Source organism: Pholcus phalangioides, unplaced genomic scaffold, assembly GCF_987345545.1.
Source record: "Pholcus phalangioides strain wild (caught in Gottingen) unplaced genomic scaffold, Ppha-v1.0 ptg000007l_1, whole genome shotgun sequence".
Lineage (NCBI taxonomy): Eukaryota > Metazoa > Arthropoda > Arachnida > Araneae > Pholcidae > Pholcus > Pholcus phalangioides.
The window spans coordinates 40,423,928-40,443,945 of NW_028301600.1; the positions used below are offsets into that span (position 1 = coordinate 40,423,928).

A 20,018-nucleotide genomic window follows, 5' to 3' on the forward strand; every position below is an offset into this window, starting at 1 on the left:
TTCAAAAACTTACATCCCATGTTACTGTTAGTGTTCCAGTTTTGCCTCCACCTCCACCAACATTAGCTGGAGCGATGTGAGGTCGGTCTTTGTCAGTATTGTATTGAGGACTTGGGGTACTTGGTTTTCCAATTCCTAGAGCATTGATTGCAGATACACGAAACTCGTATATTGACCATGGCGAAAGCACATTGAATAATTCAACTTCTTTACGCCCAATGTCAGACTTTATTTTCCATTTGTCGGTTGCTATTCATAAGTATAAATAATTTAGAATAATAGAAAAGTCTGCTACAAAACAATTTAGAACTCGGCATAACAGCATTAATTTAATATAAACTCTGGCCGTGAAAGCCTACCTTCTCTTTTCAACTATTGTATATGTTATTAACAAAAATAAAAGGTTTGTATGGACTGAGTATCAGCAGGAGGCATCTGAAAAATTGAAACAAAGTCTTTGTGAACCTCCTGCGTTGACTACCAGAAAAACTGTCTGTCACTTAAAAATATATACAGATGCTTGTATTGATGGTTTAGGAGCTGTATTACATCAAGTAAAGAGAGAAAATGACAGACCACTCGCCTATGCCAGTAGAACTTTAAACAAATCTGAAAAAAAAATTAGTGTTACTGATCTTGAGGGGACTAGCTGTAATATGGGCATGCCAAAAATTTAGATTTTAGTTTGGAAAGGAACCAGCCATCATTGCCACCGATCATCAAGCTATTTCTCGGTGTTTGCAAGCCAGACAGCTGAAGGGGAGGTTAAGTAGATGGACATTGATTTTACAAGAATTTAATTTAAAGTTTAAATTTCAAAAAGGAGCAGAAATGCAGACTCCTGATGCGCTGTCTCAAGAACTTATAACAGGACTGGCGTTGAACCAAGAGGTTGATGATTGGGTTAACTGAAATCTGTTTATGGTGGCTGTTTAGGATTCCCTCTTCATTAAAAAAAAAATTACACAAATTTAGTTGACAGGATTTGCTGAAAAGTAGGAAAAATAGGACAAGTGGGGCCCTGGAGATGTTAGAGGTTAAAAAATTAATGGTACTTTAATGTATTGTCAGTATAGTGAAAGGATAAATACATTTTTTTTCTTACTAACATTAAATATTCATTTTGCCTAAAGATAAACAACGAAAAAAAACTAATTTCATTCACATGGTCAATCACGTAGTCATTCAAAGGTTGATGAGTGCTATATAAAAAACTGGTTCCAGAACATATAAATTTTAAGATGTGCAGAATTTGAGAAGTTCAGAATTTGTTAGTTTTCTATTTTGAATTACCATTTCGCAGAATAACCCATGATGAATTGTGGTTTGTTCTGCCTTCAATTGTGTAGCTTTGAATCGGACTACCATTTGTAGAGCCATCACTGAAATGCACCCTTCCCGATGTTGCTGTCAATTCTTCAGCAAGAACTGCTCCCGGTGCCCCAGGTGGACCTAAAATAAATATGTGAAAAATTAAAATTATGACATAAGAGTAAAAGAAATCTATGGTTTTTCCTATGTTTTGTATAAATTCCTCTTAAACATAAAAAACAAAACCAAACATAGCAAGTGATATCTATTATATCATCACAATCTGTTCCTGTAGAGCTCTGACAGTAAAAAATCCCTAGAGAATTTCAGGTTATTTGAATAAACTGTTAAAAAATAATAAACTGAAAAAAAATCTTAATTCAGCAAGGATTTCCTGCACAGAAAATTTATAACATACAACCAAACACATAATAAAATGCATAAATATTAATATGCATAAGTCTTTTATAATTAACAATACCCATAAGGTAAGAAAATTACTAAAAGGATATGATGGATGCCTAATATTACTCAATAAAAAAGAAACTAATAAAGAATTTCAATTATAGGTTAGGAATTTGTGCCTTTTCCTCATCCTTTATACTGTGGTACCTCCCAAAATGAACACTCCTTGTTAGTGGAAACTTTTGAAGCTTGTGGAATAGGGCTTCAATGTATTTTATTAGAGATTAATGAACAAACATTTCAGCCCTATGGGTGTCCATTATCAAGAGATTCCACTGTAGTTGGTTTCTTCTATAGTACTAATTGTACTTACCTATGACGACAAGCTCAGTTGCAACAGTGATTCGGCCCACTGATGTTTTCACAATGCAATGGTACACCCCTGCTTCAGCAAGTGTAATATTGAATATTCGTAAATATCCTGGATATCGACCCTATTGAGAAATAAAAATGCAAATAGCTATTCATTTGGGTTTACTTTCTGCAAAATATTCTTTACCATTATCATGCACCAGAGTGATATCCCTGGAACATACTTGCCGTTTACTATAGAATTTCTGTAGAAGTTTTGAGCAGTGTATAAGCCTTTGCTATAAAAGAAAAGGTTTGGTATGCAAAACTTGGATGCTTTTGCCTTACAGATGAATTAAAAGTAAGATTCATCTCTCACACACTCCAGATAAGATTGGTAAAGTACAAAAAACATTTAAAAAAAGGCTAAAAAATTTGACTACGATACTGTGAACTCATACAGTAATGAGCAAGTATTAACAGAAAATTTTGACTTTCCTAACAATACACCATTTCCATCTCTGCATGAAATAACTTATAATTAAATTCAGAATGTTTAGTAAGTGAATTGCTGCTTGTTGTATGAAATTGTTCTTCAAAAGACATCCAATGACTGTGCAGAAAATTCAAACATTCTTGCTCATGGAAGGCTACCCCATTAACCTTCTTCAGTTGGGCACAATACAAATCCTAAGACCTTCGGGCGCAACTCATCTGTGAGATCAAAAATTAAATTTTTGCTTAGGTTTCAGGGGAAGCTTATCAGACTAAACTCTTCACTCAAAGTTATATTTACATTTCTTTGCAATTCCCAATAACAAAACTTCAAGTTTACTCAATTTTTTTTCTTCAGACACATGATCAGGCACAATTCATCTCAAATTATATAGGAAATAATGATCAATATCATTATATTTTCTATTCAGAAAATGATGAATTAAGAGGCTGGAACATAGGTATACAAACTATTGCAGGTATATAAAAAGAAACATTGAGGAAAGTTTTGAAAATTTGGAAACTGAAAATATGTAATCAGGTGCAACTCATCTACCTGATTAACCGTTTAGAGGCCAATGTTCCATAAATGGAACATAGTTTTTGGAACACAAGACTTTAGTTAAACTATAATTATTTATTCTATTGACTATTAATTATTAATATAATATTTTAACAAACAATTATCACAATTAGCCTTTTCTCTCAGACATTACAATGAGACAATAAAATAGAACGCTCTCACCGCTATGTCCAGGTATTCGCATATTAGTTCACATCGTCCACAAGACAGTCCAAGATGTCTCAGGCAACCAGTGGCCTTTTTTACATCATGGCAGGAGACACCCCGACACCAGGTTCAGACAGTTTTGTGTCTTGAAACATGCGTTGAGGCTACCGGTCAGCCACTGCGTAGGAAACTGGAGACGGACGTCCAAGAGTAGCCGGTCTGGCCACTAACCAATCCGTAGGCGACGGGATCACGATGAGGTTGGACTATCACATGAAGTCAAGCGATGAAACGGGTGTGGTGCCAAAGGCACACCTTTCCAAGTTTAACACATTGTTTTAACTGAGAGACAATCTGGCTCACACCTCAACAGGGCGTGACGCCTTAGTAATGAAGACAGGAAGTTAGTCAGAAGAAGTAGGTCGTGCAGATCTCTATCTGGTTTTTATACAGAAGCGTTCCCACAATGCTTCATGAAAGAACCAATCACAAGATCAAAGGTGCAGTATTGAGCTTGCGTCTAATTTACATAACTTCATGAGAGAAAAGGAAATATCGTAAAAAATATAACACAGAATCTGGCAACCAAAATAAAGACGGCGGCCGATCGGCGGACACACGATCCTACCGATTGATCCAGGAAACAAAAGGTAAACAAATTAAAATTGATTAAAAATTACTAGAATAAGGATCATTTCCACGGCGGCCTAAATGGTAATGTTACAATGTATGTATTGGCATGCAAAAAAACCCTGAATTCCAAATTTCAAAACAATAAGTGACTTTGTTCATAGTTCGGCCTTTAAATGGTTAATGTGTCCCTCACAAAGACCAACAGTGTATTGAAGAAGCAACCACGATACCCTTGCATGAGTGATGGTGAGTCAGGAAGCTACTAGAGGCCCCACCCCTTTTTCGGTAAACCCCGCTTTAGGGTACTTCATCTCACAGATTAAATGCACCCAACTTGAATGTTAAAATTGATAGAACATTTTGGCATTATATAAAGTGAGAGTAAGTTTTTCTCTGAGTATGTTTGCCGCTCTTATTCAAATTTTTAGTGGTACAACAGAATACTTATGAAAACGCTCCATATTGTGTAAATAATGAAACAAATTTGCTACTGTATCCGAAGAGCATGTACATGTAAAAAAAATAAAGGAACAATGTAATCTAATTACGCACAAAAGTAAATTGAGGTTGCTTTTCCATATTGATTCGTAAACCATTTTGAAGCCATATGTATGCCAGATCAAGAGAATCACTAGAATAGGCTTTACAAGGTAACTCAGCACTGTCATTTACAACAGCTGCAACTTTGGGGCGGGGATAATCTAACACTCTGGGAAGACCTGAAAATGCATACAAATGATATAATAAACCATAAAAAGTATTTATAAAGAAAGTATACATTTAAGAATACCATATCATAGTGTTAATGAACCATGGCTATGATACCAATACATTCATCAATGCATGAGGCTTTTTGAATAGGCATCGTCATCAGCATCACTTTGAGGGACAAGCACAGGATGAGCCCCATAGAAATCAATGTTAAAATTGACGATTTTACCATAGGAATATTGAATTCTCAATTTTTGAAATATTGGGTTTGCTTAAAGATATGAAGCCCAGAAAATTAAATATAATGAAAATTAATGTCTCCGTATTGCCTTATAATATCTAATTGCATCAATCCATATAGTTTAGGATGTTTTAAAATTAATTATGGACCCATAAATTACATTGAAAAAATTCAGCAGCTTTAATAAAGCATTTTTTGAAGCAAAAACAAGCAGGTCAATAACTTGAACTTCATGAAAATTTTGAAATATTTAGCGCCCATCAAAAAGAAAAAAAACTGATTTATTTCTATGTTTCTTTAATTTAGATTTGTGTCTTTCATGAGTCGTGCAGGAAGTCGCCATATTGGTTACCTTGTCTACGGTTTGTATGTCCCTCAAAGAAAGTGGAAATATCATGTGATCCAAAAGGCCTCATTGACATTTATCATTTAAAATGCATTTATCTCAGATATGATACGACATACTTTTCAAAAACACTTAATGGCATTATTCGCTTTTACGTTATTTTTTCTCTGATTTTCAAGATGATTTATTAATTAATCATTAGAATCGAAGAATAGTAATTAGAACATTACTTAAAACAAGAAGAAGCCCCGAACTTCTATCAGAACCATATTCATTTTTTGCAATGCATGTATAAACACCCTGGTCATCACGGCGAACAGGATTAATTTGCAAATAGCCATTGCTAAGAATCTTTATTCTTCCAGTTGAGCTCAATCCAAAGTCATTTTTCATCCAGTTAAAACGTGGTGTAGGAGCAGCTTCAGGTCTGCATGGAATAGTTATATTCCCATCTTCAGCAGCATACATCTCATTCTCCAGGGGATACTTTGCAAATGATGGTTTAAGAGCTGTAATACATATACAGGGTTTAAGTACGATATTTCAGTGGTAAAATGAAGGAAAATATGAAATGTGAAATTTAAAACCTTACTGATGACTCTCAGTTGCCCAGCAGAGTATGTAGAACCAAGTTGGTTAGATGCCACACATTGATACATTCCTTGATCCCGCTCCATCACACTGTCTATAGTCAAGACATTTTTATAAATTTTGTACCGTGACCTGTCTATTTGATCAAGAGCTGCCAAGTGTAACTCCTTTCCATTCTTTAGCCAACTATATGCAACATCAGGGATTCCAAACGCTTCACATGTCCAAAGTAGCACTGAACTCTTATCAACCACTTTATTATTCAATGGTATGGTGAACTCTGGTTTTGCTACAAAAATAAACAGATAATATGAGAAAAAAGAATGTGTGTTTTACTTGATTACACTAAGAGCATACAGTTTACATACAAATCTCAATGAACAAAAATATTGAAAATTTAGCTACATTAATCAAATGTTATTTTTATCATTATTCGCTAATAATGTAAACTATCTGCTGATAAAATAGTAAATTGAAATGCGCCCCTTTCCATAATTATTTTTATACATAATTCCTATTTTCATTTTTATACATAATTCCTATTTTCATTTTTATACATAATTCCTATTTTCATTTTTATACATAATTCCTATTTTCATTTTCATACATAATTCCTATTTTCATTTTTATACATAATTCCTATTTTCATTTTTATACATAATTCCTATTTTCATTTTCATACATAATTCCTATTTTCATTTTCATACATAATTCCTATTTTCATTTTTATACATAATTCCTATTTTCATTTTTATACATAATTCCTATTTTCATTTTTATACATAATTCCTATTTTCATTTTTATACATTAGCATTTAACATATTACTTTTCTCATGGTCATTAATAGCGACCAATAATCACTATAGTGAGCATAATCAAATCTCATGTTTACCTTGAATTCGAAGAGGCACAGACTTCGTTGTTGATTCAAAACTGTTGCTAGCTGTACAATAGTAATCACCTACATCTTCAACACGAACTTTTGGGATAATCAAGACTCTGTGAAAATTTTCTGTATATGATCCCTGAGGAAGATCACTCATGTAACCTTTCCTTGTCCAATTATAAGATGGAACAGGACTACATAAAAATGAATAAAACAGTTTTTTTTAAACTGATTTTCACTTTTATACTCAATCATTTATTCAATAAAAACATATCAAAATTGAAAATATGTATTTCAATACTTACTAGCCATAAGCAACACATTCTAATCTAACTGTTTCACCAGCAAGAGGGGCATCTGGAAATGCTTTCGGAAAGTTATTTGGAAATAGCAGCTTTTGTCCACTGGCTGCACGAAAAATCAAGTAAAAAAGCATAATTAAAATTAACACAATACAAGCCAATAAAATAGAACACCACCAGAAGTACATATTTAAATCCATATATGTATTCTTCAGATCACAGGGTAGATATAACAATTAGCAAAAAAAGAAAGTGGGTAACAGATAGTTCTCAGAAAAATTCACCAACAAATTTGTTAGTGAATTTTTCTGAGTGTTACATATTGGGCAAAGTTTATCTATTCTTCCATAAGAGATAGTTCAATAGATGAATATCAACTTTTGAAAAAAAATAACTGTCAATATATTGATACAAAACTATATTTAAGTAAAATGTGTTTCAGCCATGTTCACACAAGTTCCAACTATATTATATGCAAACTAATATATATATATATATAACCCATTTTTGACTGATGGCATTTACATGATATTTCATTTAAATATTTTTTCATGTAATTTTCACCAAAATTTTTGTGGGTATGAATCATTTGAGAACTGAAAGGTTTAATGAGAGTATATCGTAGCATTTTTTAAAAATTCATTTTTAAGTGAGAGTTTGACAAGCACCCTCTCAAAAATTTTGGAAATTATTATCAAAAGGCATTGGTGATGTGGATAGATGAGAATATATATAATGTACTGTCAAATAATCAGCATGGGTTCAGGAAGGGGAAGTCATGTGTAACTAACCTCTTTTGCTTCTATGATCACATGACTAAGGCTTTGGGTAAGGGCAAAAATGTAGATGTTGTATACCTTCATTTCCAGAAGGCATTCAATAGGATCCAACATGGTAAACTCTTGAAGCGTTTACATGAGATTAGGATTGGAGACAACTTGCTGAATTGGATAGAATTGTGGTTAAGTGGTTAAGAGACAGGTCACAATAGAATATGGTGAACGGGGAATTCTGATTGGACAGGCATCACAAGTGGAGTTTCTCAAGGAAGTGTTCTTGGCCCCATATTTTTTCTTTTTATCAATAAACTCGATCAGGGTATCAATGGGATTGTTAGCAAATTTGCCGATGATGATGTGAAGCTAATGGGGGTAGTCGGGAATCAAAGTGATAGGGAGTTGCTTCAGACAAACTTAAACAGGATTGGAGAAAGCATGGGCAAATAAATGGAGCATGGTGTTTAGCATTGACAAATGCATGGTAGCCCATTTTGGTTCAAACAACCCCTGTTTCTTTTACAAGTTGAATGGTGTCACTATCCCGGATGAAACAAAAGTGACTGATTTGGGAATTCTCATTGACGAGCAGCTTAGATTTTCTGAACATTGTTCAGCGGTGGTAAAAAAATGAATAAAAAGCTCAAATTTTTTTTTCATTCTTAAAAAGTCTCTGCGTCCTCCTAAAGTCATTCTTTCGCTTTTCCGAGGCTTAGTTCGTCCTGGATTTGAGTGTGGTGTAATGTTTTGGAGACCATACCTACAGAGAGACAGAGACTTGGTTGGCACACAAAGCTTAAGTTATGAAGAGAGACTTCATTTTTTGAAAATGTTTACATTGGAAGAACGCAGGTGTCCGGGATATGATCAAAATAATCAAAATTTTCAACAGGATAGATAGAATGAACCACAAATTTTTAATATGCCGTCAATCGACTGCTTTGACAAGGGGACAGCAGTATTGATTGATAAGGGACAATTCTAGATCATGGTGTCGCAGGGAATTTTTCTCTAATAGGGTTGTTAATAAATTGAATAGCTTACCCCCAGGGGTAGTACATTTTAACACAATTGACACATTTAAAAAGAAATATGATAAACATGTTGGGGTACATCGAGAAGCTATCCACACTTGGAATAAGACAACCATAAATATTTTTTATGGGCATTGCATAATATTTTATAGTATATATAGTTTTATAATTGCATTTTTAATTGGGTTGCTGTATTTTTGAAAACCGGGCAACGGGCTTGAAAAGGTTGAGAACCACTGCTCTAAGGTGCAATTCCTCCCTAATTGGGTTCCTGTATTTTTTAAATATTTGACATCCATAACTGTGTTATGGGCATCTTTTTTCCAGCCACCTCGTTGGGCTTTCACCTGTTGTGGCCTTGTACTTGTGTTAAGAAATTTATGATTTTTAAAAATTACATTTTTAAAATTTTAACCCGATTGATTAGAAAATATTTTATCTTCTATCAAAAGAAATAATCAAAAACATTAAAAAAAATTGTCTTATCAATTGTACATCACTGATGCACACACAAAATTACGAGTTATTGTAATAAAATCAAATCATATTGATTAAAGAGTTATATAGTGAAACCTCAATATAAAGATATTCTGTGGACCAAAAAAAAAAAATTGTTGTAGAGGGATTATCATTGTATTGAGAGGCAGCAGTTTAACATTAGAGTATAGACATTTCTAAACAAGACCTCCCGAAGAGCAATAATCCTAGAAGAAAAATACTCTTTTCTTGTTATTCATGCCATGGTAAATGCAATAAATATGTTATTAAGCATAATAACCCGATTTATCACAATTACCATGTCCTTATACATGTGCTTACCATGTACTTCATACATACATTCTTTTACTACCTTGATTTGTATAAAGGGAAAGAAAGATCGACTTCAAACACTGTCTCCTCATCCCCTTTACCAAAATGTGAACAAAAGCTGCTCCGCCCAGTGTCAGTCATTCTGACTAGATAGAGGGATGGAAAACATGTTTGATTGACAAGTGTGCTTTACAAAACTATTGTCAATACTGGCAAAAAGGTTAAATCACCAGTAACCAAGTACATAAAAATTGAGCAATTCGGTCATAAATTTGAAGAGCAGTCAAAAATGAGTTAAACAGTGATACCATAGAATGCCATAAAATCATGCTGCTTTTAAAATATATGAACTTTATACATATTAGAAAATTAAATTATTAGTTCACAATGATAAAAAAAATAGGTTCATAACTTACAAAAAAAATTTACATAGATAAATTCTGAAATAAACCAACAAATATCCAAAAAAAAAAATAAATTTTATTCACACATCAACTTACATGCAGGCTCAACATAAAAGGAAAAGAATGGCCCAGTTCTCCCTGAAGATGAAATCACACTTTGCACATTGCAGGAGTAATTTGCTGAATCCACTTTTTCGAGAGATGAAAAATATAAGTTTCCATCATGGGAGACAAAGACTCTTTGATCTTCCTCAACAAAGTTAGGAAATGTGTTCCTTGCCCAATAATAGTTCACACCTGAAAGTATAGGCCTATATTCTTTCGCTACTGATGTTTTTGGGCAAACAACAGTTTTGAATGGCAAACAACTCAAACAAAATCATAAAAGTACAGAAAAGAATACATAAATTAACTTACTAGGATAATGCAATGGTGGATCACAAGATACAGACTTTCCCCAATTTTCTTTTCCTCTATCAGGAGAACGCTTCTTGTTAAATTCACCTATGTCTGAAATATTTCAGTTCAACTTTGAAACATCAAAACATTTTCTCATGATTTTTCAACTGAAACATGTGATATGAAATTGTTATCAAATCAGGCCTTATAGAAAAGGGAAGCATTCGGATTAAAAATACAGCAAAACTTCAATATAATGATATTACTCTATGGTCTGGGAGAATTTCATAAAGCAGTAATGTACATTGCATTGGGAATTTAATCTATAAAAAGAACTTTTTCCAGTCCTTTAAAAATTGTTACATAGAGATTTTGCTGTATTTGTATAACTCAGTAAATAATCACATCTGAGAATACAGTCAGGTACTGGTTGCCAAGTTTTAATCACAAAATTGCTATTCTCAATAAATAAAAAACAAAACAGTTAAAACACATAAATAATTAAAAAACTGAATGAAAACCAGCAGTTAAAATTAAAAAAAGAAAGTTTTTGTTCAACTAGAAGACAGTATCAGTACTGCTTTCACAAGATGACTCATGACTGAAACATGCAAACATGCATGAAAAGTTTTAAACTTTCAGATAAAACAATTCTCCCAGCTAAACATAAAAAGAAACAGATTTTATTAAACCTTTTACTAGGCAATAAAAATATAGGACAAATGAATCCCAAAAGCATTCCTCAGAACAGTGAATTCTTCAAAAGAAAGGAAGACATGGAGCCAGGACAAACATGGAACATGAAGATGACTGACATCTGTAATACAACATCAAAAGCATCATGATCCAAATACGGCCATTATACAAATTCAGCAAAGTATGATTCAAAATTATGGTAAGCTGTTTTTTATTCCACTATGTTTGCAGATCCATATAATGGCTCTAAATCATGCTTAACTGTTTGTATGGTTAGAAAAAAATGTCTACCTTTCAAAAAATTAATAATTTTTTAATGTTGGTAAATTTGAATGTGACACAAAAGTTTTATCATTTTAACCATATCTATCTTATCAGATAGATTTGAACCGTTTTCATCAAATACAGCTAAGGTGAATATTAGATTTGCCAAGGTCACCAAAATATTTTTGTTCTCAACTTCAGATATTTGTAAGTTGGAGAGTGCCTGTACAAGACCAGACTGACAGGTAAATTGAACTTTATATTCTTGCATCAAGCTAGGGACAATAGATTATGAACTAAATAAAGACAGATTAACATGTTTGAGTGGCATGAACAAGATTCAAAGGACAAACACACGTGTAATGCTTCTTTTCCCACATTGTCATTAGTATAACATTTCACAGATAATCCTATGATTTTAAACACAGCTCTGCTATATTCCAAACTCACTTTTTATTTCTTTATTCTTTTTCCTTTTTTTTTTATTCAAATGCAAATATTGTTGAACTACTGGAAACAGATCTCACTTGTCCCCAAAACTGATCAACATATTTTAACCATTAATCTGCTTAATCATCTCAGATTAATTGATGTGATAGTGGAAGAATTAAATTTTCATTAAAACAATTAATGATCCCTTAATAAATATGCTTCAAACTTTTTCTTAATTAAAAAAATATATAAAAAAAATAAAGATGTAATTTTTTATGCAGTCAAAGGATTGAATAAATATTTTCTTTATCTCATGATGATATTCTCGAATTGTTTTCTTCCATACTCTGATCATATGTATACAATTTGCAGGCAAGCACACAAAATCACTAGCTTCAACATAAATATGTTCATTCCTGGATGTGCTAAAAAACTTGGTAGAACATTTGAACTATAAAGGTTTCAATGCTAATTGAAGAACAATTATTCTGAGTAAAAATATTCAACTTCAACTTACATCCAAAACTAAGTTGAACAGTTTGACTTATCACAACGCCAAATTCATTTTCAGCTGAGCAATGATATTTCCCACGGTCCTGATTTTGTTGGGGATTGCTGATAATAAGAGTTCCGTCTGTTTGGGTATAGCGTGAATCAGTAAGAGGATCAATTAAATGATTAACAAGCTGATCATTCTTAAATTCCTCCTGGAAAAAAAATATTTCACATATATCTTACAATGAAACCCCCACACATACGTGCAAAAAATTAGAACTGAAAAAAAATGTTTAAATAAATAACCGTTCATCATTTTCATTAGGATCTGATGAAACAGCTATGCCAGTCTTATAGTTATACAATGTCATTTAGTTACCTGTTTGATAAATCTACATTAATACAGATACCTTAAACTTTTCTGAATACCTTAATTCAGTAGTTCCTCATCTTTTATGCTGAACACTCATCAGAAATGTAAATGTCGGTGGAACGCCAATTGCACAAGTGGATCAAACTCCAGTTATAACCAGGGTTGTTTCCCAAAGTGGACAATATTGCCCCTGGTGGGTGATGGAATGGTCCAGGGGACGATAGAAACTACAAGTATAACATAGGATCCTATGGGTTCGCTTGAGTTGGGGGGGGGGCGATGAGAGAAAAAACATTCTGAAGAAGGGGACGTTGGAACGAAATGTTTGGGAAACTGTGGTTTAAACCTTGGTTTTAACCAAATGGGTTTTCTTAAAAAAACCAGCTTGATTTTCCAAAAACTCAAATGAAAGTGGACTAAATATTTTTTTTTCTTGGAAAATACCACATTGGTTCATTATTAGCAAAAATGTTTCATTCTTACATTTTCTATTCTTGAGTACATTCTAGTGGTGTATCTTTAAATGGTGTAAGATACTAATGTATAAGTGGTTTTTTTGTAAAAAATCTTGTAAAAAAGGCCTGAATATAAATTTTCTTCATATCAAGTATCTCAATTGCTTATATATAAAGTTATATACAGTACCAAAATTTCTCATTCTTACCACATTTTGTAACTTAGGGCTATATTATGATGCTCTATCTTAAGCAAATTCATGAATGAGAATTGCATCACACATATGTGGTGGTGGTGTATTATCTCGCAGGTGTTTTTTTCTTTGACAAAGAAGCAATAACAGTAGTAACTTCACCAACACGCTAGGGCAAGTGGTCTTATAATCCAAAAAGACACCAGCTGCCCCCTAAAGGACAAAGACCAGTGTACTGCACAGATATATTAATTTTTTTCCATGAGGAGCAGAAACGATACTTTATATCACCACCAGGCTTAATATTGAAAATTTGAAATATATATATATATATTTTTTTTTTTCAGCATTACCCCCAGTTAATCAAGGTTCCACTGCACAGTAGTACGGGATTTATGAAAAATAAACAGCTGTATACAGGGTGATTATAATTGAAGTTCTGATTCTAAATCACTAGACCAGTGGTTCTGAAGGAAAATATTTAAAAAAACCAGTAAATTTGAAAAAAATATTATAAATAAATCAGTAACTTTGATGAATAAATAAAAAATAGCCCTACGGGCTCCGCCATAGAAACTATAGACCAGAAAGGGCTCTGCGAGTCAAAAAGGTTGAGAAAACCAAAACAACAATAAGAACCACTGGTCACAATGGCTTGAAAATTTGATGGATACTCCTGAAACAATAGAATTTTCTTTGGTGAAAGAAAAAAAAAATACAAGTAGATGATTTTTAAAATGTACAAGTAGATGATGCTGTACCTGTACTTGGCCAGCGGTATAATAAATTTTGTGCAATCACATCAGTGTGTGAATAGCCGGGCTAGGCAAATCCCAGGCACCAGAAAATCGGTTTTGGTGTCTAAAATTTTATATTCATCATTGCTAAAATGAAGTGTAAGTATGATAATTTTTTTTGATTTTGTAATAATGTGCCTTCCAACACGGGAATGGGTCAGTCCTGGAAAAGTAAAAAAAAAAAAAGAAACATTATTCAGAACTGTTTTTCTTGAAAAACATGCTTTGCTCCTAACAAATTTGGTTGGCACCTAAATATTTTTTTATTTGTCCAGCCCTGGTGGATCGCACAACTTTTATCAAGTTGCACATTGCAACACCAGCGAAGCAGCTGCTGAAGAACCATTCTGACAATAACAAGATATCACAATACCTGGCCATCATGTTCACATAGCAGGTGAATGCTACTACTTGTATAACCCTTGCAACTTTTGGTTTAGAGGATACCCCAAAATGTTATGTGCAGTGGTTAGATTGCAAACTTTGGTGAACTGAAAGCACATCCACATCATTGCCATGGCATACTCTGGTCTGTTATTAACCCTTTGAGAGGCACTATATAAATTTTTTTTTTGGTCAAACTAACTTCATATACTTGGTAGATAGAACTAAAATAAATGTATTTTGCAACTTTTATTTTTATCAAATCCAGCAAACAACAGGTGGTCACACAGTGGGGACACCGCCCACCTAGAGCACTGAAAGCTTTCCCAGGGTGTGATGCCGGAAAAGCAACATTTTGTTTAAAATATTCCTTTTCCACAGATGAAAAATTCAAGAGGCACACTACCATACACAGTGTTACTAGGAACGGCGAAGGTGCAGTTTTAATATTAAACACTATATTCATTCTCTATAAAATGTGTTTTTGGTATTATTTCGGAGTGTCTAGAATGAATTTATTGGATTTACATTGATTCATATGGAAATCATTGCCTTGGTTTTCGTCGGTTTCAGATTTTTCGCCAATTGTTTTCTAACGGATTACCAATGAAAACTGAGGTATCACTGCATGTTGTTAGATACGACAGCTTTTGAACTTTCATAGATCACCCAAAAAAAAAACATTTTATCTTAATTCCACGAGGTGCATGTATCACACATCAGAAACCATAGCTTTAATTACAGTAAGTGACACGAGAACAAGATTACCTTGTACCATTTGTAAACAGGCACAGGATAACCATCAGCAACACATTTCAATGAAATATCATTGACTTGACTCCGCCCACTCAAATCAAACACTGCAGATTTTGGTTCTTGCAAGAAATATGGACCTCTCGGTATCTTCTCTTTGTCCAAAATCATCAATCCATAATCTAGTATGAAATAAAATATCAGAAACCATCTACAGCATAAAACATAATTGTGTGCAAACTGTTTAAACAAAAACAAATTCAATTTCCAAAAACTTGATTATATATATATTTTGAAAAAAAAAGAGAATTTGCATCATCATTTTCTCTTCCTCAATATTTTTTCTCATAAATTTATTTGTTGTATTTTTTGTGATAATACAATTTTTAGAAAAATCTAACAGGAGATTTCATATTTTCTTCACAATATTTTTTTTTTTTTTACTTTACAGTTATTGGGTTCAAAATCACATATGCAAAATTGAAAAATCTACTTCTACTAACCTATGTCTCTATCCATGATAATGATCTGATGCAGTTTATGTTTGGCAATCTCACATATATATGCCATCATATCAGTGGCAGAAACTTTGGCAAGGCCCCATTTATTTGCAACTGTTGAATAACTGCAAAATAATGAATTTTAAATAATAGATTACACTTAATCACACAATTCTTAATCAGAGGGAACACAGTTTTTGTTGAGTTAGATCTGATACTTATTTTTTACTAACTTTTTGATTGTGAGAATTAAAATATGTTCACATTTTTTTCTATCACATCAATTTTTTACGATATAGGATACCTTCTATATTCCTGGAAAAAAAAATCACATAGTTTATGTATTATATTAGACCTTTCAAGGTTCATGCCTGTAGTGACAAGTTCTACTGGACATCAATGGCAAGTCTCAAACTGTGTTGATCGACTGTGTGAAGCCTTCCTTCTTCCTCGCTACTCCAGAACTTACAAGAAAGGCAGACTGTTCCACATAGGTCAAAACAAAAATTTATTCTTCACAAACTATCACAATGCATTCCGGTTGAACTGCAAGATTTCATTTTCTTCAGCCTGATCGGCTTACTATCTCGGGATTGGGGGGGGGAATCTGGCATATTATTGTTAAGAAGCATGTTCCAGCCCAGAAAGCCAAATGACCTGTATAATATAGCTAGAATGTTTCCTTACTGAGCCATGTGACCTGTATAATATAGCTAGAATGTTTCCTTACTGAGCCATGTGACTGACACACCAGCAGCAGCTTGCTCGTGTATGTTTTTCAATATATCACTACCCTTTTTGTTTGTGTCATAGTAATTGCTCAAATAAATATTTTACTATATTCTCAGAGTTTCAATATATTTATCAACACCATCGCCCCCCCCCCCTCCATCCGCAACAGGTATTCAGAATGGCATCTTATCATGTGTTCTCTTTATCCCCACACACACACATCCATACACTCTCCACACATTGCTTGCACAACTTATGAGAGGCCCATGACTTATCCTAATCACCAAATTGAACTTTGAAATGCACAAAATAGGCTTGCTTTACAAATGAACTGATATTCACCCTTTGACTGGATTTGATCATGAAACTTCCACAGATGTAACAAAATGAATCAGGATTGTTTATGCACTTCCACCGAGAAACAGTAGAGACAGACATGATCTGAAGGAATAAAATAATATAATTTGCTAAGCAAATTATGAAAAATAGCTTTGTTTCCAGCCAATAGTAGAACACTAGTCCTTTCCCCCATCCAGCCACCACAATCCCATGCAGATAAGCTGTAGAGAGAAAACCTGACATGATAGAAGAAAACTAACTGCGGTATCGTAATTAACATGTCTATTTCAGTCAAAATAAAATGAAAAATTAAAGTTAACAAAAAATATTTTTCAAAACTGTTTCCCAGTGTTGTTACATGAAATATTTATTAAAACAGTAATTTCAAGCTAAGATAGAGGGTATCATTTCACTTACTTGTAAGCAGCATATCGCTCGTAAGACATATTTGTCATTGGCAGAAATAATGAATCAATATCAGTGAAAGCTGATCCATCACTATCCCACACCCAGAAGTTGTCTCCATCATCACGCCCACTTGTAAACCACCTAGGGAAATAAATTAGCCATCACAAAGTTTTTCTTCTACTTAGCGAAAATAATTTATAGCATTTTAAGTACGAGTTCTAGTAACCCTTTCCAGCACGTTGTCCCCATAGTGAGATCACCTGTTTACATTGTTTTCTATGAGTTTTGGAAAAATCTCTGCTCTTCAAAGGGTTGAGAAACTTGGATTAACACTGCCTCTTTGATAAAATTAGTAAACTATAATATATCTAAAAGAAATAGGGGCTTACAGTTTTATATATATTTTAGTGATAACATTGTCAAAAAAATGTGGGTCATTCTCATGCAATTGAACAAAAAATGAACAAAAATATCGAAAATGTTGTATAGAAGGGAAAATCACTAATAATTAAGCATTGGGCTTATTATGTACAGTGTATGAAGAGTTTCCAATTTCCACAAAACATAACAGAAGATGATTTTCGAAGTCTTATTTCACAAGTGACTCTACAGACCTATGGATATATCCTTCTTTCCCCCTTATTTGTTGATAGAAAGTGAAGTCGGTATTCATGCATGTGTATTGGCTTGCAAAATTAGTCTTACCATGCCTGCTGATGTCTATATCCAATAACAAAAATAATGCAAGCACATTCACTAAATAAACATAGACTATTTTAACTTGATAAGCAACATCGAATTTCTCAATAAATCCAGCACGCACATTCGCATAAACCAACATAGCCAATTTCAACTCAATGTAAGGCTATTGGATCTGATACATTGCGCATGCGACAAATCGCCATTGTGATGTTAGATATCGGAATTGATACTAGCTGTGTTTACCCAGATGTGGGACCTTACAAGAGTGCGAAGTACAGATGACTGGATATCAAGCGAAGATAATTGGAAAGAAAAGTCACACATTCCTTTGTGGGGAATCAAACCACCAACCTCGAACTTTCCGGGCGTGTGTTCTACCATTAAACTACAGAGAACAGACATTTTCTTTCATAAGAACACTGTGTTCCTTTGGGCTGAACGGGACTGCCCAATAGACAGCCTCCTAACTCAACAGCGGCTCATAACGAAATTAGCCACCAGATGGTGACATAGATGAACAGTGTTCTTAGGAAAGAAAATTCTGTCCTCTATAGTTTGATGGTAGAACACTCGCCCGGAAAGTGCAAGGTTGGTGGATCGATTCCCCTCAGAGGAATGTGACTTTTCTTTCCAATTATATTCGTTTGGTATCCAGTAGTGTGTGTGTCATCTGTACTTTGTATAATTAGTGGAGGGGTTCATCATTTCGTTCTTACGTCAGTGGTTTATTATAAATTGATACATTGTCCAGTTCTAAAAGACAACCAACATGGTTCTCTCAGCATGGCCCAACCCTCAGGGCACAGCACTTATATCCCCCATGGGTCAGAGCTTGGGCAATGTCTGGCTTTCTAGTCCTAAGAGACATTATCACAAGTTCAATAACATAAGAACGGCATAGAGTGCAATCAGTATTTCAAAAAACTGATCCAGTAAGCAAAGTGACATGTTACCCGGATGACCCACTAATGAGGTTTGACTGTATAAAAGTGCACTGGTCCTAAAAATGTATATTATTGAAAATAAGAATATATTTTTTGTTTCAAGATAGAAAGTTATCATTGTAAAATTTGAAAAATGGGCTGGGAACAGATAGAAGAAAGACATTTTCTAAAGAGATTAAAATTTGTTTCAACAGAATCTAAAAATCTGTTGATGAAAAATTTATAAAAAGAGATGCAACACGTCAGACACAGAATATAAATAGAAAATAAAAATATAAAGTGATAAAAAAAGTTTCTATGCCAAACATATATAATGTAAATTACTGGGGCATAATTTAGGTCAATTTTGTGAGAATGATCTATACCTTTTTTAGATTTAAAAAAAACTTTTCAGGATAGTTGACATACCTTCTATGCTGAGGATCATTCTCTCGCAGCCAGGTGATTATGAAATGATGTTCTTCAATAGTATTCACTGATAAGAGATCTGAATTGTACATTTTGCATCCTTCATCTGCACCCTCTCGCTCATTTAAAGGTGTTCGAACAAACTTGTAACATGATTCCTGGAAGTCTTCCCAATCTTTAGGACAAGATTGAAATAATCCTGAAAAAATATAAGAAAAAAGTTAAATAAAAAATCAATAGCTTCAATAGTACAGGATGGAGAAATTTTAAGAAGAATTAAGTTAATTTTTTTTGACATTCCATGGATGGATATATGCTAAACTGATCAGATACAATTACATTCAAGATTGTGATGAGAGGTTGAGTTCTCCACTGTCAAAAGCTAATCTTTTATAATAATATACAATAAACACTACACAATACAATAATAAACACTAATACTGAAAAAAAATTGGCCTCAAGGAAATTTTAATGGGTTTAATGTAAATTAGGGCTGCTGATTTTGAAACTGGTGTTGGTTTTGCCCAATTGACTCTAGTTTTTGAGATAGTGTATACTCTCAACATTTCAAAATAGTCTGTAGCCATTAATTTTTTTGTGAATTTTTACTTTTAATATTTTATTTGTTTTCCTATTTTACTCAGAATTTATTACAACATTTATATCATGATTAGACATCAGTGTCTTCATTTATTGATATTAAGTTTATTATTGAT

At 33.3% G+C, this 20,018-nt stretch overlaps 1 protein-coding gene across 1 annotated transcript in view; it reads right to left on the reverse strand.

Moving 5' to 3' along the window:
- Positions 1–20,018, reverse strand: part of Cont (Contactin) — a 51,639-nt gene that overhangs the window by 16,802 nt on the left and 14,819 nt on the right. The window contains exons 3-17 of the mRNA XM_089233214.1: positions 19,303–19,501; positions 17,258–17,389; positions 15,773–15,894; positions 15,285–15,451; positions 12,336–12,525; positions 10,445–10,537; positions 10,124–10,324; positions 7,007–7,109; positions 6,708–6,895; positions 5,816–6,103; positions 5,454–5,732; positions 4,478–4,644; positions 2,090–2,210; positions 1,294–1,452; positions 14–249 (exon numbers count right to left, since the gene is read on the reverse strand). Of these exons, the coding sequence (XP_089089340.1) occupies positions 14–249; positions 1,294–1,452; positions 2,090–2,210; positions 4,478–4,644; positions 5,454–5,732; positions 5,816–6,103; positions 6,708–6,895; positions 7,007–7,109; positions 10,124–10,324; positions 10,445–10,537; positions 12,336–12,525; positions 15,285–15,451; positions 15,773–15,894; positions 17,258–17,389; positions 19,303–19,501 (2,645 nt within the window). The remainder of the gene's footprint in view (positions 1–13; positions 250–1,293; positions 1,453–2,089; positions 2,211–4,477; positions 4,645–5,453; positions 5,733–5,815; positions 6,104–6,707; positions 6,896–7,006; positions 7,110–10,123; positions 10,325–10,444; positions 10,538–12,335; positions 12,526–15,284; positions 15,452–15,772; positions 15,895–17,257; positions 17,390–19,302; positions 19,502–20,018) is intronic.